Consider the following 26,431-nt stretch of genomic DNA (forward strand, 5'->3'; position numbering starts at 1 on the left):
TGGTTGATCACATCAAAACTATCATGGGGTGGCAGAGTCGGCGCGTGGACTGCCGACCCGTGGATTGCTGGCACGTGGAGGCTGCTGGTGATTGCTCCGGCAGTCCTCGAGCGAGCACTCGACGCCACCTACACCCGCGCGACCCGAGCAGCTCCTCCGCCGAGATCTTCCCATTGTCATCGGAGTCAAAGACGGCAAAGGTGTCGCGGAGCTCGGATCTACCGCTTGCAAGGCGGAGGCCTCCGGCGGTCTCGAGCGCAGCGAACTCGTCAAGGCTAATGCAGTTGTCGCCGTCGCGGTCGACGTCAGTGACTAGATAGGCAACCTCATTGGTGGAGGGCGGATTGAGAATGAGTCAGTGGAGGCAATCCTTGAGCTCGGGCTGGGTGATCTTCTCGTTGCCGTTGAGGTCGAAGACGCCGAAGAGGCCGCACAGGGAGAGGGAGGACAGCGATCAAGATGGCCTAAGTAGAACAGACGTGGGCATGGTTGTGGTGGCGACAGCGAAAGAACCCAATCGAAGCTCTGACGGCGACACTGGAAAAACATGAAGCCAGCCTCCCCTCCCTTTGGTATGAACAGTGCACCCCTAAATACCCAAACCTTCAAAACATGAAAAAGACCAAAATGCCTCTTGCCACCTCCATAATCTCTCTTGGACCCTTGTTATACATTCGCATCAACTGAGTTAAAAGATAACTTTTTGAAGGATAGGCGACCTCAATGTCAGAAAGTAGCATAATATACTTAAGTTTTTCATAACAAAACAATGAACCAACTCAGGCTTCAAGAAAATAATTTCATCATAATCATCACCAGTTTAATCATATCATAAACATATAACAATAAAAGAATACGACATGCACTCGTATATTTGATAAACAATGCTGAATCATGATTATTTAGATGAAAACGAAGTGAAGTAACACTGTAGAGAACTTTTCAAATAAGCACGAGATCGTAGGTTTAATTTACACACCTGAAACATATCCCCACATAGACTTTCTCCGCATGAAATTTTTCATAACATATTCTCAATATGAATAATTTTTTTCATCCAATTGAACACTAATCGATTGAAGTAAATCATTTGTACGACCAGTCATTGCGACAAAACAAATAGTGCTCACGAATAACCAATCAGTAAACAAAATTAAGGTGATATGAAAATAAAAAAATCTCAATCAAAACGCTCAGAATAAAAAACCGTACTATACAAATGTACCAAAATTAAGATTTGTTATATTATGTACGTCAATCAATAATGAAAAGTTGCACAATAAGATATTTATACAGTTAGGTCCATAATAAGAAAAAAAACTAATATATCCTTAATAGCTAATAAATAGAAAATCTAATAATAATAATAATAATAATAATAATAATATTATTATTATTATTATTATTATGCACAAAGGTCATAAAGAATACGACTTGCAGAGTTTATCTTCTTTTCCTCATTGAAATTAAAGCCACTGATACTTTGCATGGTTGATGATAAACTCTACTGCATTTGGACCTGCATTACAATGGAAACTAAATAACTTGGTAGCTAGAAATAGAACAAAAATTTGGTATCTGGCATAAAGTCGACACAATTTAAATTGAGCATATCAGGGAATGAATCTGTAGTCTAAGCTTGTAAATTTGACTTGTGTTCATCCCCGGATTGTTGTTCTTGGAGTATAGTATGTCTTCTATCATTCTTCTTCTTTACGCTCGTTGTTGTTCTTGTATATTATCATTTTTAATATATAATTTTAATTATTAAAACATACATGGAATATCAAATTGTGTAATCAGTTGACTTTTTTTTCCTATCCATCTTCATTGAATCATCGATCTCGCTGTTCCTCCAATCCCAGACAACAATTTGCTTGCAGAAACTGGTGCAAGGCAAGCTCATCCCCACGAGAATGACAAGGATCGCCCTGCAGCCTCCCGTTCTCTCCGCTTGCTCTATCATCATGAGCATCCTCTTTGCTTACTCTGCATCTGTTCAGCTTAACGATCCAGGCAAGCAAATTCATGCCCCTTTCTAATCGTTCCTCCTCGTCAGAACCAGATTATAGCTTCAGGAAAGTCGTCCCTTCTTTTTTTATCAGATTGGTATTTGTGGTTGCCTTTCTATGCCTTTGCATCCATTGTCGATCTCCTTTACGTTGGGTTCGCTGCATCAAGAAGGCTGCGTCAGGTGGCCTCGCTGGTGCTTTGGGGCGGCGTTCTCCTTCTCGTGAAGGTGGTGGTGGAGGATTATGTCGACGGGTGTAGTGGGCTTTTGTCGCTGGACATGCGCGAGAGGGTCGTGAGGGAGACGCTTGGGAGTGGACTGGTGGTTTTGTCCATGAGCTTGCAGCTCAAAGTCTCTTCCAACGAGGGCGAGGTAGAAGAAAGGCAAAGCTCAGCGAGACTCGCTCAATCTGGTGAGTTCAAACCAGATCAAATTCACGCATCATTCGCAAGAGAAAATAGTTCTCCGAGATGAAAATTGATTGTTTTTGTAGGAATTGTAGCCCTTGTGGCAGTCAGCATCGGCCTCACCCTGCACTTCTTCACTAATGTTGTCGAACATATGAAAAAGTTGTGATTATCTTACCAAAAAAAGCTAGTTCGATCGACTGTGATATAACCCTGCTTTTGAATCTGAAGCTTAAGGGTAAATGGTGTTGTTCTCTGTGTATCTCCTGCGGCCTCTGGTTCATTGACGGTGGAATCAACTTAACCGCCACTCATGTCCTGTGTTACCCTCCACTCCTCCGCCCAATTGAACTCCGTCCTGCTCCACCATCTCCGCCACCGCCGGCTGACCAATGCCATCGAAGCATTCCGCAGCAACTCTCACCTAACAGACATCACCTCGTGGAACCTCATGCTCTCCGGTTACGCCACACACGGTCGCCCCCAATGCGCCCACAAGATGTTCGACGAAATGCCACGCCGAGACATTGTCTCGTGGAACACCATTCTTTCCGCCTTCAGGCGCACCGGGCATCCATTGCTGGCCTTCCAGCATTTCCTACGGATGCAACGTGCCGGTGTTAGTCCGAATGGGGCAACGCTGACGACCATGGTTGCGGCCATTCCATCCAGCAACCTCATTCCCCAGCTCCATTCGATGGCTATTCGCACTGGCCTCACCCCTCTCAATTCCATTCTCGGGACTGCACTAGTTGGTGGCTATGCGAGTCTGGAGGACCCAGTTTCCATGCGTCGAGCATTCGGAGACATTCCGGTCAAGAATTCAGTGTCGTGGACTTCGCTGATCTCAGGATACATGGAGCTTGGAATGCTCGAGGATGCAGAGCACGTGTTCGAGACAATGCCAGTGAAAAATGTTGTCGCTTGGACTACCATGATGAATGGATGCATCGACAATGGCAAGCTGAACGAGGCGCGAAGATACTTCGATCGGATGCCGCAGAGGAATGTCATCACGTGGACATCAATGATCAAAGGATACCAGAGAAACAAGCAGCATGCAGAAGCTCTCACTCTGTTCATCCGGATGCGTCGGCTTTCTGATGTCTTCCCAAACCAATTCACATACGCCACGGTGCTCGCTGCCTGCGCCATTGGAGGCTTCCTCCATTTCGGGCAATCAATCCATGGGCAAATCTCGAGGTCTTTATCACAGTGGGACGTCGTCTTGTCTACCTCCCTGGTCGAGATGTATGGCAAGTGCGGCGATGTGAGCTATGCGGCTCGATCCTTTGACTCGTGCGAAACCCGAAATGTGGCTTCATGGAACTCCATAATTGGATGCTACGCCAAGAATGGCCTATCTACGAGAGCATTGGAAGAGTTCCAAAAGATGATCGAGGAAGGAATTCGACCTGATCCCATCACCTTTGTCTGCGTGCTAACGGCTTGCGTGCACGGTGGACTAGTAGATGAAGGTGTGCATTACTTCGATTCTATGGAGAGGAAATTTTGCATCGAGCCACGGTTGGAGCATTATGGATGCATGGTGGACTTGCTTGGGCGTTCAGGGAACATTGAGCAAGCAGAGAACCTGATCAAGAGAATGCCTTTCGAAGCCGATATCGCGGTGTGGGGAGCATTTCTCACTGCGTGTGGCTTGCATTCCAATTTGGAGCATGGGCTATCTGCAGTGAAGGCAATGCAAAGATTGCAGAAGGACCATCCAGTCATCTACTCAATGATGCTAAAGGTTTACGGAGAAAGAGGCGCATGGACAAGGTTTGATGAGCTGAAGGGGAAGATGCAGTGCAAGAGATTGAGGAAGCAAAGGGCTTTGAGTTGGATCGAGTCTACTTCCACACAATTGCAGCATGCACAAAAAGTATGATTCATAGTGAGCGTTGGACCCCTTCTCATAGAAGATCTATAGAAACATAAGCCTCTATTATGACATATTCACCTCCTGTAAGAAAGCCAATTCTTTGAGACATATCGATCATAGATAATCTAAAACAAGCAGTTTCACAAAATCCTGATTCTGCAGTGGTTTCAGAAATGTATCTAAAAGAAGCCAAACAAAACACTACTTACAAGAGAACCCCACACCTACACTAGCATTTCTTATCTTCTATCGTTCGAGTTGGCATTAACAGCTAACTACCTGTACATATACTTCACCACACAATGGAATTAACTATCTTACACTGGCCTATTCAAATAATTATATACAGCATAATTTGCTACACTCTTCAAAATATACCCAAAATATGCCATCAAACTACTTGGCAGAAGAGTGGAATTCAAGACTAGGCGCTAATGTTCTTCCACAGAAAAATCTGGCTCCGCTGGCTTTGGAATAAATATCATGGGACGAGCTTTACTCGTATTTCGTCGCAATCCCCGCAGCATGTTTGCAGCAAACCTCGAAGCGTATAATGCAGCACCAAGACTTGATGAGTAAGCACCATCACTCACCATTACTGATTGCAGCAACTTCTCCTTTTCATGTAGAGCGTCCTCGAGCTTCTTTTTTGCGTATCTGCGCCAAGCTACCTGTATGAAACAAGCAGCCCATGTCCTCCACTGCTGTGAATGGAATTTAAACGTATGCTGCAGCTTCTTGCTGTGTAGCCTTCTGAATTGGGAAGCAACAAATTTCAGATCGTCGGCTAACAGGGCAAAGGCTTCGACATCAGTGAGCGTTTTTACTGTCCTGGTGGATATTGGGAGGCTGGTGTGGATGTTGGGGTCGAGAGCCCAGGTGAGAAGCTCATCTCCACAAAAGTCTCCGGCCTTGAGGATGTCTGAATTGAAGAAGCCAGTTCTCCCGCCATTTGTGGTTGTGCTCTCTAGCTTTCCACGCATGACGAATAGCATTTCATTGACTGGGTCTCCTTCGCGGACAATGCAACTGTTTTCAGTGAAGAGAACTGGTTTGAGGCGGGCTGACATGGCGTCCATCAGTTGATCGTCCATTATCTCAAACATTGGAACCTACAAAAAATGCATAGTCAACATAATATAATTTTGGGAAGAAAATATTTTACTCTTGCTGATTTGAACAATAACTATTTTGTAGCAAAAGATGATTATGCTCATCCGGTGAGGTAACAGGTCAACTTATAGCCGACCGTCAAGTGGCTAGGGGTCGAAAGAGTTTTTTTTCCAAAGGACATGTGCCTGCCGGGAATTGATTCCCACCCTATTGTAGCATATTTGCCATCCACTAACCAACTAGGCACCCCCATGAGGAATAACAATAACCATTTTGGCATTTTGAGAAATCACACGCCCGACTTTCCCCAATACCCAAATCACATACCATTTACATCTGAACATTATCTTTGAACAATGAAAAGGTAAGTATGTCAATGAAAAGAAAAAACTAATAGGATATCTTTGGTATGGCAAAATGGATGCAATCTTTTCCAGTTACTAGTTAGTAATTTGCTACAATAAACTTCAATATTTCTTCTCGATTGCTTTGCAAAGAATTGACAGATAGATAATATGTGCTGGTTATAAGTCACTAAGTTGTTGATTTCTTTAGACTATTTAAATTCACTAGCTTCTGTGTTCCAGTTACTAGTAACTCAGTATATGCTGCGGTAAATTTCAATATCCCTTCTAAGTTACTTTGCAATGGATTGACAAATGGATAATATGTATTAGTTATAAGCTATTAAAGTTAATTTTGCTCTCTTTAGGCTGTATATCAAGTATGCAGTGAAGGAAAAAAAATCTAGATGAGGACTTAATAAATAGAAATGAGAGAAACAATCTTAGCCATCCTACCCGCTTGAGAAGTGCTATGCAGAGGTGGCGCTTTATATCTCTTCGAAGGTCTTTAGGAAGGTTGTAAATAAGGCACTCTTCATCTACCCCTCTTGTTTCTTGCCATTTGTATTGCTCATGACGGCGTATTCGCTCTCTTAGATTCTCAGGAAGCAACCGATGTGACATCCATTGTTCTGCATCTCTCCTTTTCAGTCTCATCTCTTCTATTCTCAAAGTGGTAGATTGCAAATACGTCTGGAAAAAAAAGTGATTGTGAATTTACAGAATGGAATGACAATTGTCAAATTACATAGAACAAAAACAAGTCCAATCAACATATAGGAAAGCATTTTTGATAGAAAGCTAGTTTACAGCAATTTATTTGGACACTCAACTCACTGTCTCACTCAAACAAGTGAACTATACTCAACCATAGCAACCTCATCTTTTCAAGAACTCCTGTGAAATTGAATGCAGCTCATGATGTCCAAGAAGTTCATAGAAGTAAATCCTGTTCTATATCTCATTGTAGAGCAAGGAATTGAAAGGCTAAATAAATTGATTAAATGAAATTGATATAGAATCTACAATTATTATCCAATGAAATCATTGAAATTCATGCAACTATAGAACATCACTGCATTGGAAGTTGCTTGATGGGACATGGGACATGGGACATGGAAATAGAAAATCAATAACAACAACAACAACCAAACCTTTTCTCACTAGGTGGGGTCGGCTGTATGAATCCTTTTACGTCATTGAGCTCTATCTCCTATTATATCATAATCTATATTTAAATAAATTTTATCTTCTTTTATTGTTGCTAACCAAGTCTTTTTTGGTCTTCCTCTTCCTCGTTTGATATGCATGTTTATCATAGTTTCACATCGCCTAACTGGAGCATTTATTGGTCGTCTAAGTACATGTCCGTACCATCTTAAACGTGTCTCTCGAAATTTTTCCTCAATAGATGCAACTCCGACTTTCTCTCTAATGCTCTCATTTCTTATTTTGCCCATCCTTGTATGTCCACGCATCCACCTTAACATCCTCATCTCTGCAACTCTCATCTTCTGGTCATGTGCTCAAGTCATAGCCTAACATTCAGTTCCATATAACATAGCAGGTCTAACTGCGATTTTATAGAACTTACCTTTAAGTTTAAGAGGTACTTTACGGTCACATAAAACACTCGACGCTCCCCTCCATTTCACCCATCCTGCTTGTATTCTATGTAAGACATCTCTCTCAATCCCTCCATCGTTTTGCAAAAATGATCCTAAATATTTAAATCTTTCGATTCCGAGCAACTCGTCCTCTCCTATCTTAACAATTGGTTCATTACTTCTAATATTGCTAAACTTAAATTCCATATATTCTGTCTTTAATCTACTAAACTTGAAGTCTTTCCCTTCTAGTGCACTAAGACCGAGTAAGTTGATGTGTATCCAGGGAACAAGCTAAAAAATAAGCTAAATCGAGAAAGCAGAAGAGCTCAAAAATATATAAGTCACAATTTGTAAAGAGACCGTTGACTTACCTTAATAGACAAAAAAAAATCTCTAAATCCAAAGGTAGAAGATAGAAACCATAATTTTGCCAATAAAAATAACCAGATATTGGTATCCCCTAAATGCCTAAATGCTATACCTGCATGTTTCCTATCAGAAGTGCAAACAGAACCAAACCCGAGGTGGAAACGAAAATTGCAAACAAATTCTCCCATATGAAAGTGCTTGTCTTGAGGTTTTGTCCAAGAGAACTGCAATTTAGCATCATTTCAGACACAAAATAAGGAAATATGACAAACCTAAAATAATGCATTGTGACTTACCATGACAAATGAATCCAAATATATGAAAGATTAACTAGATATGAAGAAGACAACATGACAATTAAGTTCAGTTAGTGACGGTAATGTATGATATTAAGTAAACATAAAGAAATACAACATATCTGTTATCTGAATGTCAAATGCAATTTCTGAGGTATGATGAAACCAAATTGGGTAAAGTAAATAAAAATAAGAACCAATTTTATTGCATGATTGAAATGATCCAAGTTTGAATGACTGAGGTAGAAAACATTGTATGGTTATGTAAGAAGAAATTCACACACTATGCCATATGCATAAATTGCAGATGGTAGATGTGTGAAATCGCAGAAGCAACACAGGATTTTGCAGATCAAAATAGGGAAAGTTGTATATTGCCTTAAATTTTGAAGTCCCCACCAAAAGCAATAAAAGAACTTTTCCAAGAATTTCTCTGATTGAGCAACATTGTTGAGAGCTGGTAGATATATTCCAAAGTCAAAGGGAGGGGGATTTTGAATACTGTTAATAGGGCAATCAGTTGCCAAAAAATTATTGCTCTGGGTGTTCCGTTGCCTGCAGACTAAAGAATCAATTTCACAACCATTATTACGGCCACAAGCTTTTCTCCAACATGCATCTTCACGTTCAATAGAAAGCAAATACCATGAAGCTCCCAGGACCTTAAAACAAAATAAAACATGTTGCAATCAAGAAGAATCAACAAAAATTAACTTAATCTAACTCTAGAGAGAATAGATGGACCAAATATTCAAAGAATTCTTACCATTCCCAAATAAAACATGTATGAAAACATGAAATAGGAGTACAATTATTTCCAATGATAGTGAAAAAATGCTAGTTTCAAGAAAAATTTCACCATCATCACACTTGATGCTCAAAATAAATTATTACAATTTTGCTCCTCAAGGAGCAGTGCACCTGGTTAACCCATCTGATAATGCCGCATGTTGCTATAATCATTTAGAAATAGCATGGCATACAATACTGCTCAGGTTATTTGGAAAAAAAATCCTTCATATTGCATCAATTCTCCTGTTTCATTAGTCTACAACTTCAATAAATCTCTGAATTTATCCAGAATGAAATGATAAAAAAGCAGGGTTAAAGGAGAAAACTTAGATTCAACCATCAAGCAGCAAAGATAATTAAAACAGTAAAATTGGAAGGCAGTGCAAAGTCACATTGAATCGCTGTTCCCTCAAAAATTCCTCTTTAAACATCATCCAAAAGTTGACAACAAAGTTCAACACTTTCTGTTAACTTACATGGCTTGCGAGCATATAAAGGAAAAGGTTAAAAGCAGCTCCAGCCCATGCTGTCTCTGTAATTATACCAGCAGACCTAGTGAATTCAAGATACAATGGCCTGATCCTAAGAAGTCGTGGAATATATTGTAATACAACTATACGCATTAATGCATGTGTGGCATTCAGGAGTTCTATTCCTTCAAGCTTGGGCATTATGATCAGGATCATCATCTGTGCAGATAAAAACATGTGATCAATTGTCAAAAGAATCAAAGGGTAAATTTGTTACGTTTAAAAAAAATAAACAGCAACAGTACGAAATTAGATAAGTGAAACTAATGATGTAATATATTTTAGCAAAAATATAAAAGATATCAAAGTTCAGAAAACATTTGCACACAAATATTTAGATCATGTTGGTAGTTTCAAAAGTTGCATCTGTCTATATACCAATTGTTCTAACTTTTGTGAAGATATTTAGTAGCCATGTTTCTAATAACTTAATATTTTTCTAATAATTTAAGATATATTTTAATTAAAACCATTTAATAATAAAGTTTCATTTTGCCATGCATTTCACCTTTTGCCAAATGACCACATACTTCCATAAATGTTAATTGGCTCCCGTACTTTCCGAATGTTTTCAGTCTGCTTCCATGCCCAACTTGCTCACTAAATGGCACTAGCTACTACTTTACTTGAGATCTGGCATTAGTAGCAAATGGAAAATAAATTATATAGTGCGCAAAAGAACTTTTTTAGAAGTTTAGGGTGCTTTGGGCCAAGGCAAATTATCTCTAATTACTCTAAAATCACTCAGAACTAGTTAAATCAAGTACAAGATGGAAACAAGCATTGCTCCTGTTTTTTCATGTCATTTCATCCCTTTTTCTATTTCCTTCTATTCCATCAAACCAAACACAACCTCACGTTGTGATTCAAAGCTATCCCTCATTGATTTACCATAAAGTTTACTTCCACCATATTGTTAACTATTTTTCTATTATTTCTATGCATGGAGTATATAAGTGCATTCTTAGTTAGCAATAACAAAGAGCAATAGCAACAAAACAAGTAAAAAGAAAAAGAAAATAAGGGCCTCAATTGACTTATCTAAAAAACAAGGTGCCCACTTTTTTGTAAAAAACAAATTATGAAACTATAATGAACTTAAAATTTGCAGAATAGTCCTTTAGGGATATCAGAATTCACAACTTAGCAAGAACAAGATCGGGTGGTGACTAACACCAGGAGTCATCCTATGGTCTCTTGTACATGAATATTGAGATTGGATTTATGTGGTTCACATATGAGTTCAGCTGAAGGGAAGTCTTGGCGCAACGATAAAGTTGTTGTCATGTGACCAAAAGATCACGGGTTCGAATTCTGGAAACAACCTCTTGCAAAAAGCAAGGTAAGGCTGCGTGGATCCTTCTCCGGGATCCCGCATGGCGAGAGCTTCGTGTACCGGGCTGCCCTTTTTACATATGAGTTCAGCCGTCATCCACAGGAGTAGGTAAACATTTAATTGTGCAACAGGTCAAGCCTCCGTAAGCAAGAAACAAGGCATAGAAAGCAGCATATATGAGGAAAACATATAAAAACAAATGACTTTATCTCAATGAGAACAAGAAATTTTCAAAATTATGCTCTTTCTTAGGTCATATGCCCCTATCCACATGAAACTAAGGATGCTAATTGAAAGCAATCAAGACTATGCATTTCATCAAGATGGTTGTTGAACAAAGAAGAGAAATAATTAAACAATATCAACAGGATGAATTTATTCTATCTGTGAATGCAAATAACAATATGGGGAAAAATAAGATCCAAAGTCATTAAATCTAACAAAAATTAAAAGGAGAAACAAGAATCACCAAAAATCATGTTAGTATTCTATACTTTATCCTTATAACATACAATAAAAACTACCAGATGTGATTCACTATCCCACCAAGATTTATATGTAAATAAGTCATGTTTAATACCAAAGTTATAGGACATAAATTAATATGATACCTGAGGAAGCGGAAGAACTGAAAGAATGTCGATTATGAAATATGATGATAAATATCTCTTGGCAATAGCAAACAAATCTTCAACTAAAACACCTCGTCCAAATATTCTAGATGAAGGAGCGATGAATCCAGTTCGAAATTGAAATAAGATACGGAGTAAGTAGAAACTATCTACGAAAGATCGCAGTATACTCGCAGTGATCTTTATCTTCTTATGTAAATAAAGGCAATTATTGCCATCTTTAATAACTGGGATGTAGAAGAAGAAGGGGTCTACAGACACTGCTATCACACAAGTTATGACAAATATTTTATTCCACCTCTGGAGAAATTGTCCTTGAGGATCTAGAATTTTTGTTTTGGAAGGCTTCTCCACAGATGAATTTGTCATATATTTAAAGAGAGTATTGTTTCTAAACCAACCAAGTCCTTTTTGGACACTTGTTGAACTAGAATTTCTTTCTCTGCTTTGCAGAAGAGACATCTCTGAACCCCAAGATTTCTCTGAACACGTATCCTGAGGCCTGTAACTGAGAAAATCACAACCAAAATTCTAATTAAAAGGTTAATACTGTGTAAAATATATTTTGCTACCAGTTCCATAAGTGAACTAAAACCAATTGACAATTAAGTTAATTAAAAGTAGGAAAATACATTGGCTATATATATATATATATTACAAAAAGAAAGGATATGCAAAGGTTAATAAATTAGTTACAGCTGATAAGGAATCATAAGTTACTGTTTCAATGTTACAAACTTAGAATGGTTGTTTAAATTGAATAGCAAGTATCTTTCTCGAGTAACTAAATAAGCTTCCCTTTGTAAGAATTAAGCCAACTTCCAAACTGATACCACTAATCAATACAAACATAAACCCACTCGTATTGAACCAAAACAGGAACTTCTGAGAATTTAAAGCATCCTATATGTTCATAACTTCTGATTGGTGCCTAGTACAAAAATGTATCTTTAAGTAATTGCTTTGTAGCATGCAACAGAAGAACATTAGTCAATTCAAAGGAACCAAGATAGATTCCGCCAAAAAACAAACACGGAACCAAGATAGAAGTTTTACAATAGAAACTTGACTGGGGATTAATGTACCTTACAGAATAACAAGTTACCACTACATTGTGATGTCTAGGGATGTATAACCTAAAAAGTGGATAGTGACTGACCTCACAAAACATTGCTAAATTCAACATTGATCTAACTTGATGGTGGTGCAAACTGAAAATCCCACCATTGCACCACCATAAATAACTGAACTATATTGTCACATATACAAACATCTGCAGTATAGAATTTAATCATATTCACAAAAATTGGTTTCTCTCCTTTAAAAAAGCATAGATATTTCTGTAACTCACTGTGTGTCTTGTATTTAGCCAAGTCAAATAATTTATGAATTTGGTTTACGAACCCTATCACGCGCATGTAGAAAACAACACTCTAACGAGCCCAAGTCATAATTATTGCAGTGTGATTCTTGGGAATCCCAACATCTAGAAGCTAATTAAGCCTTAAAAGGTTTCCACGTCCACAGGTCATCATTTACTTCTTCCGCTAGTGTCAGTACATACTTTAATTAACATAAGCAATTTCTTCCAGACAAGCCACTTTAACCCACTTCCGGCAACTCGACCAAGGCAACTAATATGAAATAGCAATTTCACATCTTGGTTCCACTTCCACACCTAATCTTGTTTCCTATATTCGAACACGTATATTCAATTTTATAAAGTTGATGAGTAAAGATATCAAGAAATCAGTCGATGAACAGGCCCTAAAACGGTTCAAATGGAGAAATTTGGCACAGCTCCATAATTTGGGAAGAAAAACGAATCAGGGAGAAAAACCCTAGCCTGGCATACCTCCTGCTTTCCGCCATCGATTAGGAATCACTCGTCCTCTGGGTCGGAAAGGAGAGGAATTGGAGAAGTGATTGGAAGAATCAAAGCCATCAAATCAAAATTATGGCTGCCAATGCCGAAAGAGTGGCGAAGGTTCCCGGATGCTTCATTCGGCGTTGAGTCGTCGGATCCTTGCACTCAAAGCGGCGGGGCCTACCATCATCGATGGAGGGAGCAGTTCACTATCAGACGCTCGGTTTCTCTCGCCGTTGACTCGTTTAGTAAATAAATTAGAAAGCATTTTTTTTTTAGAACAAAGTCGTCTACCTCATATAAAAAAAATAAAAATAAATAATATCACATAATTTAATTATATTAAGATGAGAATATTAAGTTTAAACATGACTTTATATAATTTAAATATATATGGTGACGCATTGAGTTATTTATAAAGATTGTTTATTTTTAAAAGTATACATAATATTTATATTTATATTTATATTTATAATTTAATCTTTTAGATACGTTTGATTCCGTGATAACAAAAATTATGAGGAATAAAACATAATCAAATATTATTTGGTTCAACCTAGATAATGTAATAAAAATTTATTTATTTAAAGATTTTAATAAATAACTTAATTTAATATTTTACTATATTATCCTTACTTACAAAACCAACTATATATTATTATTATTTAAACTCTATATTTTTTTATTTTTCACATTTCTTTATTTTTATGTGTTTTTTTATTTTTTTTTCTTTCTTTTTTCGTTTTTTTCTTTTTTTTTATTTTTTTAAAGTTTTTCTTACTTTTTATATTTTTTTTATATTTTTATATTTTTAAATTTTTTTTTAAATTTTTTATATATTTTTTATATTTTTATATTTTATGTGTTTTTATTATTTTTTAAATTTTTTTTACATTTTTTCTATTTTTTTATTATTTTCTCATTTTTTTTATTATTTTTATTTTTTAAAATGTTTTTCTATTTTTTAAATTTTTAATGTTTTTTTACATTTTTAATTTTTAAAAAAGTTTTTTATTTTATTTTTATATTTTTTCTTCATATTTTTCTCTAAAGTATTTTGAGAAAATGAAAAACGCGTTTGGTTTGTGTTTTACACGTTCATTTTTAAGAGAGAGTGTTTACACGTTCATTTTTAAGAGAGTGTTTTTTAAAAAAATGAAAAACGTGGAAAAGTCATTTTTTAAAAAACGAAAAACGTGCGTTTTTCAGAAAATGAAAATAAAAATGAGGCAAACCAAACGCACCCTTAGTTTCCCGAGATTTTCTGATTTCGAATTGTATACCTCTTTTGTTGACATATCGGACATGAAACATTACTCGAAAATTATCAATTACCTAAACCACGCACCCTTAGAGAATTTAACATTTAACTAAATATCATTATCATGGGTCAGTTCAAACTAGTAAAATTTGTGGGCGACGCTGAGCTTCAAAAACTTGTTTAAAGCATCTGACTTTTGTAGGAGAGCAATCTAACGATTTATTTTTTAAAAATTAAATCAATAGTGTGGCATATCTTGCACCAATCTAATGAACGCCACGATTCAATGAATTCTAACCAAAGAGAAGTTTTGAATAAGTAGTGAAATACAGAAGAAAAACACCAAATATTTCCTACAAAATCAAGTCCTCTTGCAGTTAAAGCATCCATAAAGAGGCAAACTTTCAAGAGCCAAATGTGAATTTAGTCCAAATCATGCTATTCTCGATTCACAAATCCATGGACTTGAACTGATAATATGCTTTATTGTGAGATGGCAGTTTCTACTCCAAATCATACTCTTCATCATCATCATCGTCATCATCGTCGTCATCTTCGTCTTCATCCTCGTCTTCATCTTCATCTCCGTCTGCAACAGTCCTTTTGCTAAACAAGCCACCTTTTTGATGCATTAGCTCATTTTTCCCTACGTCCTCGTTAATGAACTCCTGCCCGTATATTGTATTCCTGTGTTTCACTACCAGCCATCGCAATAGACGATCTTCCTTATTCAAGTAGTGTAGCTCCTGGTTAAATGTGGGAGGTACCATCATGGTCATTTGCATCAGTTGTCCCTGCAGAAACCATCATGTTTAAGCACACCGATAAAGGAGAGGTCAACAAAGAAAAAATTTAACAAGATACAGTCATGGTGCTATCATGCTATTTACATAAAGTTTGATCGAGTATATATTTATGGATACTTTTCAAAATGCACCCAACATCTACTAACTTTTTTTTTAAATGCCCCTCAAGGTTTAATTAATGTCAAAATGTACTCTAACATTTTTCATTTTACTATCAAAATGCCCACTTTATTAATAAATGAGTAATTTAGAAGGGAAAAAATAGATATTTTGGTCGGAGGATTCATTGCTAATATGAAAAAAGAAATATAGAAACCAATTTCGAGGGTACTTATGCTAACCTTTCAAGCTCCCTATATTAACAGAGATTATCTCAACGGAGTTTCTATCTTGAAAATCCACTATCAAACAGATAATCCCAGGGCGCCTCAACAATTATGATCAGCAAAATAGTCAGACTCTATAATCAACGCCAGTGTGTTTAGATGGATCACTGAGGGAGTTTAAGCAATCATTTGACACAAAAAAAAGTATGAAAAACGGCCTTTAAATATCAAGAAATACTAATAGAGAGTATTGAAGATATCAACAATTAGAGCAATCAATAATTGCTCCATCATTTAACTTGTAGCTTGTCCGTGAGCTACCAACATTGCTGACACATTGATAACTAGCACAAAAGAAGAAAAATTCTGATTCAAGTTGTGCCAGTCTACTCTATCTCTCCAAACTTGAACCAAGCGGTGTACGCTCTATGCTCTTTGGTTCATAAATAACTCAAAATTATCCTTGTGTTTTGTTATTGCACAAGAAGTTGAATATCAAATAAACCTCTGTTATTATATAGCTTTCAAGACAAATTGTTGGTACCCCAAGGACCAAGGTTGTTTTGATGTGATCAAACAAGTTAAGTTAGGTCCTGTTGTGTTTAACTTTGTGTCTAAGTGTACAAGAATTTAGGAGCACAGGGCGTCGAGCAAATGACGCAGCTAGCGAGAAGGACGACAGGGGAGAGAGCCGACAGGCTCGGTGTATCTGAGGGACGAGGTGCTGCGGAAGAATACGCGGGCGGATGAGAAGGAGGGGCGCGGCGTTTCCGAGGGACGAGAAGCCAGGAGCAGAAGCTTGCTCGAGAAAGCCGGAAGTTGGGTTCGTGTGAGCCCTATTTCGGATGGCCGAAATCACCAAGCAAGCGGAGCCGGAGCGGAAGACCCGAACCGAAGAAAATGGAGCTGAAGCTGGGGCCCGGAGCAGTCCAAGCGCCCGGAACCCAAGTTTTAGCCATTTCGACGTGGTCTTTGACCGTTGCGTCGGGGATAAGTTTTTATCCCACTCAGGCGTTTGAAACCCTTCCAGGCGCCCTGACCAAGACTATAAATACAGCCTTGGTCCAAGAAGCTAAGAACAACAAGAAATAGTGCAACAACACTTGTAGACACTTTCTGTTTTGTTTAGCTTTCTTTTTCTGTGCGTTCATTGCTATAAGAGGCTTCTCCGCCTGAAGGAGATTATTAGTGTAATTCAACTGCCTTGAATTAACAACCTTCCTGGTTGTAACCAAGTAAATCTGTGTGAGCCTCATCTTTTTAGTTTATCTTTTATTTTTATGCAAGTGTTTGTTTAAGTTATAAGCCCAGGTAAGTACTTTTGTTTGTTTTTGTGCAGGAGTTATTCACCCCCCTCTCTAGCCGGCCGCCAAAGGTCCTAACACAAATGACTTGACTAATCTCTATGTGCACCAAGATAAAGGGTTTTGATATTGTTCCAAACATGTCAAAGGTTTGTTAAACTACTAGATCATTTGCCATCTGCAGAACTTAAAAAAATGTTGATGTTTGAGCCTAAAAAGAAAGCATAAAAAGTTCAAAACTTGGCGACAAGAAGGGAGCCATCTTTGACTTGTTCAGTTGTGATTCTATGATGAAGAGTTGCTCCACCTGGAAGTGAATTGATGCCCTCTGTACTACTTGTAGAGGTGCTTCTGCTGAGAAGGATAGCATACATAACTTCAATTCATAAATGGAAACAGAAAACAAAGCACACTGAATCCTAGGAAACCACTAACAGTACTTGGATGTATTTAAGACCGAGGAAAAACAAGGGTAAAAAACATAAAGATCCCATTTATGAACCGTACAATATAGCAGCCTAAAAACAGAAAACAGAGCAAGGAGAGATTACTTTTGCATCCTATGGGGAAATTGGGGAGAGTAGAATAAGGTAAGAAGATAATGAACCTGGAAATGGCGTCCGTCAAGTTTCTTGATGCCATAAGCAAGCTGGATGGTGCCAAAAGATTTGATGTCAGTAAGGACACCATTCTGGAGAAAGACCCGACTCCCAATTCGCCCAACCATCTCAACCAACGCCTGCTTGGAGACATGAGGCTTTGCTAAAAGGAGGCAATCGTACAGAGGCATGATGCTATTCTTTCACCTCTTTTCTGTTAAATAGAACTGTATACAAAGAGAAACAGCCAAAAACCATTATTTTAGCGAAGTAAAATAATGATTTAGTCTTCTACTCTCTAATTTAACCACTAAATAATCCTCAATACATAACAAGTAAAATTCAAATTTCCCTTCATAAAATGTTCCACAAGATGGAAAACCCTTAATTGATGACACTGATTTCCTCTATATTTTCTTAATCTCAATATATCTATAAGAACTATACAAGGAGATGATTTGGCTGCAACCATTAAGACAATCACACGTCTGCTCAATGAATTGACTAAAAAACAGCAAATTATATTAAAATTAATAATAAGTGATATGGAGTTATCAAAATGTATTAGTTGTTACTAGAAACTGATAATTCTACATACATCTAAGAGAAGACTAATGTATAGATATTGCTGAACCTTCAAACATTGAGTATCAGACTAATTACGTCAAGCATTATGTACCATTAATTGACACTCTAGATTAAGAAAAGAGAAGCAGCCTATGCACTACGATTAATGGAAATAACGTCAAATATACGTTGCGAGAGGGAAAAAAAGCTCCTACATGTTGCACGATATGTCGCTCACCGGATCTATTCAAAATAAGAAACGACGACGAAAATTACTTCGAAATAAAGATATGCGAGGAAATCAAAAATTACATCAAGGTACATAGACTTACGATGCCTAGACACCTCGGGAAACGTACACAGCCGGTTAAAAAAAGGGGCCTTGGAAGGAGGACGAGTTAGCTTCTTGACGATGAAAGGCCAGGGAGGTATCGCTCATGCCACAGGCGGAAGCGTCACTACAGGAGACGGAAGGTGGAAGGGAGGTATGGCTCATGCCACTTGCTGTCAGAGGCGTCGCGAGAAGATGCAACGGGTAGCGGCAACGTCAGGCGGGGCTCAGGCGCGATGGCTGATAGGTAACGAAAAGAGGGTTTTGAATTAGTGCAAAAGTACACGACACCCAACTGCTAAATCTTAGTGTCATGTTACTCTCTCAGATTGGTGCTCTTTCTTTCATTCAAGTCCACTTAAGCAGGAAATGTCATTTCATCACACACACACACACACACACACACAAATGATATGCTGCCCGACGCTTCATGCGCGACGCGCTTATGTGGTGTTGCCAGCTCGATGTTTTTGTAAAAAAATATTCCTTTTATTCTCTCTCCCCCTTACTTTTATTCTCTCTCCCCCTTCCGCCTTGCACATTAAAAACGTAATGCTCGACTTGTTCCCAAATTTAAATTTCCCGCCCTCTCTCTCTCTCTCGCTCCTTCCTTTATCGTTGTTGTCCGTCGCACCTCGCTCCTGCCTGCAAGCAAAGCAAAGGCACTGCCCGCTTAGCACAACTTACAACTTACAGTCACATGCGGGTTCTCGAACTAACAAGAAGCTCCCCAAACTACCACCGCAAAGATTGGCTGACGCTTAGTCCGAACAACATTTTCCAAGGTTCTAAAATTCGCTAGGCGCTAGTCGGGCGGCAGACCAGCGCCTAGCGCCTAGGCCGCCTAGGCGGGGACTAGGCGCCGCTAGGCGGATTCCTCGGTATCCCTTGTTCCATGTGGACTGTGGACAATGTCATATGCAAATCTAAATGTTGTCTTAAACAATTTCATAGCAATGAAGATCTAACTATGTATGCTGAAATAAATACATACTTTCCGATACCAAAAAATGAAAAACTATAAAAGAAAACTAATAGTTTTGTGCAAAGGAAATATACTAGGCTCAATAAATATGAGTAAAAGAAACAATTAACATGCAGTAAGTTATCATAATCATATAGTAAACAGTAGAAGTAGAACATTGGAAAATAGAAGCAATAGTTCAATTCAAGATTACAATGCATTGTGAACTAGTAACACTAAGCAAAATATAATTGTTAAATAACATAAATCATGTCTTAACAAAATGAGTTCAAAATTACACAACTAATAATATCAAAATAGACTCATATTTATTCTGCTTCTTCTTCTCCATAATTTTCAATAACTTGTTCTTCATCGGACACAAACTCAATATCATTATTGTGATCCTCGTCTTCTTCTTCGGATTCAAAGTCATCTTCATGAAGTTCTCTCACTCTAGAGCTTCTTCGGGGTTGCAGATTTTCATCTGCTCCACTTGCTTCATCAACCATTTGCCAAGTGAGCCCGGAACCTAGTTCAACTTCATCATCTTCCCCACCATCCACAATCCAACCTTGTGCATTTGAAGCATCTTTTGCAAGAAGGACATCAACATTTCTTTCTTTTTCTCTTTTTTGTTTGTTCAACAATCTAGCATTAAATTGGACAAATACTAGATTGTTCAACCTGTTGGCATCCAACCTATTTCTTTTCTTTGTGTGAATCTAAAAAAAACAGAGAAAGTAAATACCATAGTCAGTACCTGAATATAAAGTATAGACGTTAAAAATTATAACTAATTTAATTAAAGAGTAGACAGAAAGTTTAAAACTTACTCTTTCAAATGTACTCCAATTTCTTTCACACCCAGATGAACTTGTAGTTAATGAAAGTATCCTCAATGCCACCCTTAGCAAGTTAGGTGTGTGAGCACCGTATGTACTCCACCATGCACATGGATCAAATGTATCATCATTTTTTTCACATGCTTTTGCTGCCAATGTTTTTCCAAATAACCCAGTCTTATTTCTATATTTTGGAAATTCCTTGTTAATAATTGTATCTTGTAGATCTAACTCATTGGCATGCAAAGTTTCCATGCATTCAAAAATCCCCATCGCGACCTCCTCATAAAGAGCAATAGAACTATCTCTGTAGTAAAAATAAGGATTCAACAAAAATGCAGTGGTATGCAATGATGTATCAAGTCCATCCTTCATTTTTGACTCAATAATGACTATGATAGGCTGATAATTTGATTCCACGTTATTCAGAGCCACCTTGATATCTTCTTTAGCTTGAAGAAGCTCCCCATATAGAAACCCCATCGATGGCTTTCTATCTCCATCTACCAATCGAAGAACTCTTACCAAAGGAGCAAATATTTTTAAACAAAGTGTCACACCATTCCAAAAACTCATGCTCATCACTGTAGAGTAAGCCAATTATCCTTTGTTTATTTTTGACCATTTACATTTCTCCCACATATCACTTGTAAACATGGCCCTTAAACGCCGGTAGAGTCGCGATGCTTCTGGATATGCCAGAAGCTTTTCGCGCGACGCTACCGGCGCTGCTGGAAGCAACGCCGGACTTCGCCGGACGCATCGGACTCGTCCGGCGAAGCTTCTGGCAGCGCCGGAGCCCTCCCGCGAGCTGCCGGCGGCGGCCTGTGGCGTCCGCGCCGTCGCGCGAGACTCGCGACAGAGACGGGTTTTAGCGTTACCAGGTTTGCATCAAATTTCCTCACATTGCAAAGTTTGATTTAGCGTTACCGGCGTTTAAGGGCCATGTTTACAAGTGATATGTGGGAGAAATGTAAATGGTCAAAAATAAACAAAGGATAATTGGCTTACTCTACAGTGATGAGCATGAGTTTTTGGAATGGTGTGACACTTTGTTTAAAAATATTTGCTCCTTTGGTAAGAGTTCTTCGATTGGTAGATGGAGATAGAAAGCCATCGATGGGGTTTCTATATGGGGAGCTTCTTCAAGCTAAAGAAGATATCAAGGTGGCTCTGAATAACGTGGAATCAAATTATCAGCCTATCATAGTCATTATTGAGTCAAAGAAGGATGGACTTGATACATCATTGCATACCATTGCTATTTTGTTGAATCCTTATTTTTACTACAGAGATAGTTCTATTGCTCTTTACGAGGAGGTCGCGATAGGGATTTTTGAATGCATGGAAACTTTGCATGCCAATGAGTTAGATCTACAAGATACAATTATTAACAAGGAATTTCCAAAATATAGAAATAAGACTGGGTTATTTGGGAAAACATTGGCAGTAAAAGCATGTGAAAAAAATGATGATACATTTGATCCATGTGCATGGTGGAGTACATACGGACACACCTAACTTGCTAAGGGTGGCATTGAGGATACTTTCATTAACTACAAGTTCATCCGGTGTGAAAGAAATTGAGTACATTTGAAGAGTAAGTTTTAAACTTTGTCTACTCTTTAATTAAATTAGTTATAATTTTAACGCCTATACTTTATATTCAGGTAGTGACTATAATTTTCTCTGTTTTTTTAGATTCACACAAAGAAAAGAAATAGGTTGGATGCCAACAGTTGAATAATCTAGTATTTGTCAATTTAATGCTAGATTGTTGAACAAACAAAAAGAGAAAAGAAAGAAATGTTGATGTCCTTCTTGCAAAAGATGCTTCACAAGGTCGGATTGTGGACGGTGGGGAAGATGATGAAGTTGAACTAGGTTCCGGCTCACTCGGCAAATGGTCGATGAAGCAAGTGGAGCGGATGAAAATCTGCAACCCAAGAAGCTCTAGAGTGAGAGAACTTCACGAGGATGAATCCGAAGAAGAAGACGAGGATCACAATAATGATATTGAGTTTAGGATGAAGAACAAGTTATTGAAAATTATGGAGAAGAAGCAGAATAAATATGAGTCTATTTTGATATTATTAGTTGTGTAATTTTGAACTCATTTTGTTAAGACATGATTTATGTTATTTAACAATTATATTTTGCTTAGTGTTACTAGTTCACAATGCATTGTAATCTTGAATTGAACTATTGCTTTTATTTTCCAATGTTCTACTTCTACTGTTTACTATATGATTATGATAACTTACTGCATGTTAATTGTTTCTTTTACTCATATTTATTGAGCCTAGTATATTTCCTTTGCACAAAACTATTAGTTTTCTTTTATAGTTTTTCATTTTTTGGTATCGGAAAGTATGTATTTATTTCAGCATACATAGTTAGATCTTCATTGCTATGAAATTGTTTAAGACAACATTTAGATTTGCATATGACATTGTCCACAGTCCACATGAAACAAGGGATACCGAGGAATCCGCCTAGCGGCGCCTAGTCCCCGCCTAGGCGGCCTAGGCGCTAGGCGCTGGTCTGCCGCCCGACTAGCGCCTAGCGAATTTTAGAACCTTGCTAAACATGTATAGCTAATCATAGAACTATCATGTGTATCAATAGAAAACTGAACTGATACATAAACTGAGTCTAACTTGTATTCACATAACTAATTTGTGAAGTTTTGAAAACTATTTACATAATAGATCAAAATAGTAATCATGCTGCTGATGGGCCCGGCAACTGTACTTGCTGTGCGCGCATCCCTAACTAAACCCGGGATTGCAAGTTCCGAGTCTAGTAGGGTTTACTAGGTTATCTAAACCTAGGGACGACTGTGGGAGCCCAACCCAATGGATATCTAATCCAGTACAGTGCCACTGCTGAAAATAAAATACTGATTTCATAGCTAATTTTCTTACCTTGCTTTAACTAAGTTATCTGAACCTAGAACTAGGTTATCTGAACCTAGAGGCGACTGTGGGAGCCCACCCATTGGACCGTAGTCCCATATAAGCTGAAGCAAGACTAAATAAGTTATTTTAAATGCTTCTACTGCATTAACTGAGCTATTAAAATGCCTACTGTAGCATTATATTGAGCTAAGCATTTTATCAAGCACTTGGTGTGCACTAGAACACACCCTAAGTACTAAAAATCTGTATACAAAGCTTAACATAAATCTGCATGCAAAGCTTAACAAAAATCTGCATATTAAGCCTATCAAAATCTGCATACTTTACTTATAAAAATCTGCATGCTATAAAAATAGAACTGCTCATGTTATTCCAATAGCAAATAGGAAACTAGAATAACTTAAGCATGCTGTGAAAGTAAAACCAATTCAACTACTAGGCATGCAATAGAATCTAGAAAATAAAGGAATTGTTGCTGCATGGAATTAACAGAATATCATGCTTCATCAGGAAATACTAAACAACAATGAAAACTAAAACTGCTCATGCTTGAAAACAGCAAAAGAAAAGAACCCGAAATCAATAGCAAATGGGAACTAAAAGATCTACTCATGTATATCTATATAAACTAAATTCACAATGTTGTTAACATCTACTCAACTTATTCATTTCCAAAAGATACAGAATTAATAGCTTGCTTTAAATACCCAAGGAATTAAGTACAGTCAATCCTATACACTGCTCTAAATAAATCCATTAATCTATCATTAAGGAAACCAACAGATTAAACTAACTCATAATACTCAATGTGCATATATATGTATATACATCAAAACTGAAACTTAAATGCTTAATAAACACATGCTGGTCCAGTAAGCTATAAAGGAAATCAAACTATCAGAAATCTCCTCTAAAAAAAAACAAAGCTAGCATGGTTAATTAACCCCTCCGCGAACTCATACCAGGGATTCCCTAAATCCACTCTATTACACCATCCTAATCTGTTCAACACTTCTAAGTGTTAAGACTACCAAAAGCATATTGGATCAAGGCTGGAACACTTCTACAATGTGTCCGAATCTTCAAGAACCAAAAAAAAAAAGGAAACACTTGCTACTCCTAAACTTTTAGCCATCCAAATACTGCACTACCTGATTCGAAATAAAAGGAACCAAATTCCTAGCAAGCACAAACTCGGCAGCAACTAAAATCCTTGCAAACATGTTCACAACAACAAAGCAAAGAGAAACTGCTAATACTTGCAAACAGCAAAGGAAAGGTCTGAAAACATGCTAGAATAAAAACAAACATGCTGGTTTTAAAAACTTCCCATACTCACGGCAGGAATCTTCAAAGACAAAACTCTTTCGAAAACCAATCGAAGGGAACTACTCCTACTGCAGGTGAGTAGCAACTCACTCTTTGTTCTTGCACTTACAACCGAGAAGGAGGAAGGAGAAGGCTTCTAGGGTTTTTGAAGGGCTCGGATCTTGCAAAATCGTCGGCTTCTTCTTGTGCCCGTGAGTTCTTCTCCGTCGGGATGACCACCCCCGATGAAGGATGGCTGGAACAAAGCTTCGCCGGCGCCGAAAAAAACCAAACCTAGCTTCCTCTTGGTTTCCGCCGAGAGAGACGGCGCCGTCGCGAGGGAGAAGGAGAGGAAAGAATTTCGGGAGGAATTGTTTTGTTTTTGGAAAATCAAAACCTAATTCCCTTTCTTATATTAGGGTTAAATCAAAACTATGCTATAAATTTAATTCTTTCCTTATAAGGTTATCAAAAACCTTGTAGCTCAGCTGGTTGGGCCGGTTTGCTTGGGTCAGCCTGACCCGAGGTCGTGGGTTCGAACCTTGCCTTCAACGATTTTTTCCTAAACTTTTTTTGCTTTGTAAAAATACTAAACGAACTCCAAAAATTACATAAAAATACTCTAAAAATCTCTAGAATATTTCTATAACATTTTTAAATATTTCTAAATTACTTTTGGGACTCGGAAGGGAGAAATTTGGGTTGTTACATTTACATATGATATTCCTATTCATCATTATATTTTATATCGAAGAGGGCTAATTTGAGACAGCTTATCATCCCTGCCCGATGTTACGGGCCAAGCACGGCGGCCAGCTCATCGATCCACTTGAGCCCCCCCCCCCCCGGGGTTAGGGTACGTCACCGTTCTTATTCTTTTATTCATTTCATCGTCCTACTATTCGCTGCCTATATATTAGTGAGACCCGCCTCGAGCATCGGGGTACCTGGGACCGGGGCAACCTGGTCGCTGGCTGCAGGTACTGTTGACCAGAGGACTTCTGATAACTTGCTCAACATAGAAGACAGCTCACCAGCGTGGTCATAGAGATGCGATCAACATTCCCGACGCGTCATTCCGGCAGATCCGTCTTCTCAGCTTCCCGACAGGAACATATAGACCAGTGACGACCGCTCGACCCCGAACGGGGGAGATAGAAAATACGATGCGCTGATAAGCTGGAGATAGATGCTTCTGATAAGCTGGTGGGTGGAGACTCGTGTTTAAGATCGTCGCTGGACCGTCGGTGGAGACATGGTTTTAACGTCGCCGCTCGACGGTCTTCACAGGGGTTTATAGTCGCCGCTTGACTCTGGGATTTATAGTCACCGCTCGACTCTGGGATTTATAGTCGCCGCTCGACTCTAGGTTTTATAGTCGCTGCTCGACTCTGAGGTTTATAGTCGCCGATCGACTTCTAGAGCCTGTGACTCTAATATAACTCAGACTCGGCCGATCGACGCAAGAGTCTTCGCAAATATAATCCCGGTCGATCGGCGCGGGAGTCTTCGCAAATATAATCCCGACCAATCGGCGCGGGAGTCTTCGCAAATATAATCCCGGCTGATCGACGCGGGAGTTTTCGTAATTGAGCCATGTGGCTCTAATATAACTCAAACCTGGCCGATCAGCGCGAGAGTCTTCGACAATGAGCTCGTGGCTCTAATAAAATATAAACCCGGTCGATCGGCATGTGAGTCTTCGCAAATATAATCCTGGTCGATCGGTGCGGAAGTCTTCGCAATGAAGCCTGTGGCTCTAATATAACTCAAACCCGGCCGATCAGCGCGGGAGTTTTCGACAATGAGCTCGTGGCTCTAATAAAATATAAACCTGGCCGATCGGCACGGGAGTCTTCGCAAATATAAACCCGGTCGATCGACACGGAAGTCTTCGAGATCGAGCTTGTGCCTCTAATATAGGACAAGCCCGGCCGATCGGCAAAGGAGTGTTCGATCGGAGAACTATGGCAGATCCTATGATCGAAAGAGAAAATACAATGGAAA

At 38.5% G+C, this 26,431-nt stretch overlaps 4 protein-coding genes across 9 annotated transcripts; 2 read left to right on the forward strand and 2 right to left on the reverse strand.

Annotated features, from left to right (window-relative positions):
- Window positions 1-1,564: 1,564 nt before the first annotated feature.
- On the forward strand, window positions 1,565-2,680 carry LOC121985800. 2 transcript variants are annotated; one of them, XM_042539450.1, is made up of 4 exons: window positions 1,565-1,688; window positions 1,884-2,016; window positions 2,106-2,423; window positions 2,505-2,680. In XM_042539450.1, the coding sequence occupies exons 2-4, from the start codon at window positions 1,917-1,919 to the stop codon at window positions 2,585-2,587; spliced, it is 501 nt and encodes a 166-aa protein (XP_042395384.1). In that variant the 5' UTR covers window positions 1,565-1,688; window positions 1,884-1,916; the 3' UTR covers window positions 2,588-2,680. The 2 variants fall into 2 exon arrangements, with proteins under 2 accessions (XP_042395384.1, XP_042395383.1); XM_042539449.1 differs by lacking the exon at window positions 1,565-1,688 and having other exon boundaries at window positions 1,711-2,016.
- Window positions 2,681-2,731: 51 nt separating this feature from the next.
- Window positions 2,732-4,309, forward strand: LOC121987014 (pentatricopeptide repeat-containing protein At4g02750-like). The gene has a single exon (XM_042540928.1). It carries the CDS (start codon window positions 2,732-2,734, stop codon window positions 4,307-4,309), a length of 1,578 nt encoding a protein of 525 aa, XP_042396862.1.
- A 111-nt stretch (window positions 4,310-4,420) lies between these two features.
- On the reverse strand, window positions 4,421-13,407 carry LOC121985799 (cyclic nucleotide-gated ion channel 1-like). Of its 2 annotated transcripts, XM_042539447.1 has the most exons (7): window positions 13,181-13,407; window positions 11,305-11,833; window positions 9,304-9,516; window positions 8,414-8,697; window positions 7,852-7,963; window positions 6,217-6,453; window positions 4,421-5,415 (listed from the first exon to the last, which is right to left on the reverse strand). In XM_042539447.1, the coding sequence occupies exons 1-7, from the start codon at window positions 13,195-13,197 to the stop codon at window positions 4,735-4,737; spliced, it is 2,073 nt and encodes a 690-aa protein (XP_042395381.1). In that variant the 5' UTR covers window positions 13,198-13,407; the 3' UTR covers window positions 4,421-4,734. The 2 variants fall into 2 exon arrangements, with proteins under 2 accessions (XP_042395381.1, XP_042395382.1); XM_042539448.1 differs by lacking the exon at window positions 13,181-13,407 and having other exon boundaries at window positions 11,727-11,824.
- Window positions 13,408-14,735: 1,328 nt separating this feature from the next.
- LOC121985801 (30S ribosomal protein S6-like) lies at window positions 14,736-24,803 on the reverse strand. 4 transcript variants are annotated; one of them, XM_042539454.1, is made up of 4 exons: window positions 24,536-24,803; window positions 18,388-18,626; window positions 17,497-17,715; window positions 14,736-15,247 (listed from the first exon to the last, which is right to left on the reverse strand). In XM_042539454.1, the coding sequence occupies exons 3-4, from the start codon at window positions 17,677-17,679 to the stop codon at window positions 14,957-14,959; spliced, it is 474 nt and encodes a 157-aa protein (XP_042395388.1). In that variant the 5' UTR covers window positions 17,680-17,715; window positions 18,388-18,626; window positions 24,536-24,803; the 3' UTR covers window positions 14,736-14,956. The 4 variants fall into 4 exon arrangements, with proteins under 4 accessions (XP_042395388.1, XP_042395387.1, XP_042395389.1 ...); XM_042539453.1 differs by having other exon boundaries at window positions 18,388-19,031; XM_042539455.1 differs by lacking the exon at window positions 18,388-18,626 and having other exon boundaries at window positions 24,555-24,803.
- Window positions 24,804-26,431: the final 1,628 nt, after the last annotated feature.

This window comes from Zingiber officinale, chromosome 5B (genome assembly GCF_018446385.1).
Source record: "Zingiber officinale cultivar Zhangliang chromosome 5B, Zo_v1.1, whole genome shotgun sequence".
In the NCBI taxonomy this organism is placed as follows: domain Eukaryota; kingdom Viridiplantae; phylum Streptophyta; class Magnoliopsida; order Zingiberales; family Zingiberaceae; genus Zingiber; species Zingiber officinale.

What these genes read in the sequence shown, in the direction of transcription:
- LOC121985800 (XM_042539450.1), top strand. Translation starts at nt 1,917, where the DNA reads ATGACAAGGATCGCCCTGCAGCCTCCCGTTCTCTCCGCTTGCTCTATC. An exon ending in TGTTCAGCTTAACGATCCAG is followed by an intron (nt 2,017 to 2,105) that starts GCAAGCAAATTC and finishes TTTTTTTATCAG; the next exon opens with ATTGGTATTTGTGGTTGCCT. An exon ending in AGCGAGACTCGCTCAATCTG is followed by an intron (nt 2,424 to 2,504) that starts GTGAGTTCAAAC and finishes TTGTTTTTGTAG; the next exon opens with GAATTGTAGCCCTTGTGGCA.
- LOC121987014 (XM_042540928.1), top strand. Translation starts at nt 2,732, where the DNA reads ATGTCCTGTGTTACCCTCCACTCCTCCGCCCAATTGAACTCCGTCCTG.
- LOC121985799 (XM_042539447.1), bottom strand. An exon ending in CAGTTCTTCCGCTTCCTCAG is followed by an intron (nt 9,517 to 11,304) that starts GTATCATATTAA and finishes TTATCTGCACAG; the next exon opens with ATGATGATCCTGATCATAAT. An exon ending in TGGGGACTTCAAAATTTAAG is followed by an intron (nt 7,964 to 8,413) that starts GCAATATACAAC and finishes GCTAAATTGCAG; the next exon opens with TTCTCTTGGACAAAACCTCA.
- LOC121985801 (XM_042539455.1), bottom strand. Translation starts at nt 17,679, where the DNA reads ATGCCTCTGTACGATTGCCTCCTTTTAGCAAAGCCTCATGTCTCCAAG. An exon ending in TTGACGGACGCCATTTCCAG is followed by an intron (nt 15,248 to 17,496) that starts GTTCATTATCTT and finishes TGGTTTCTGCAG; the next exon opens with GGACAACTGATGCAAATGAC.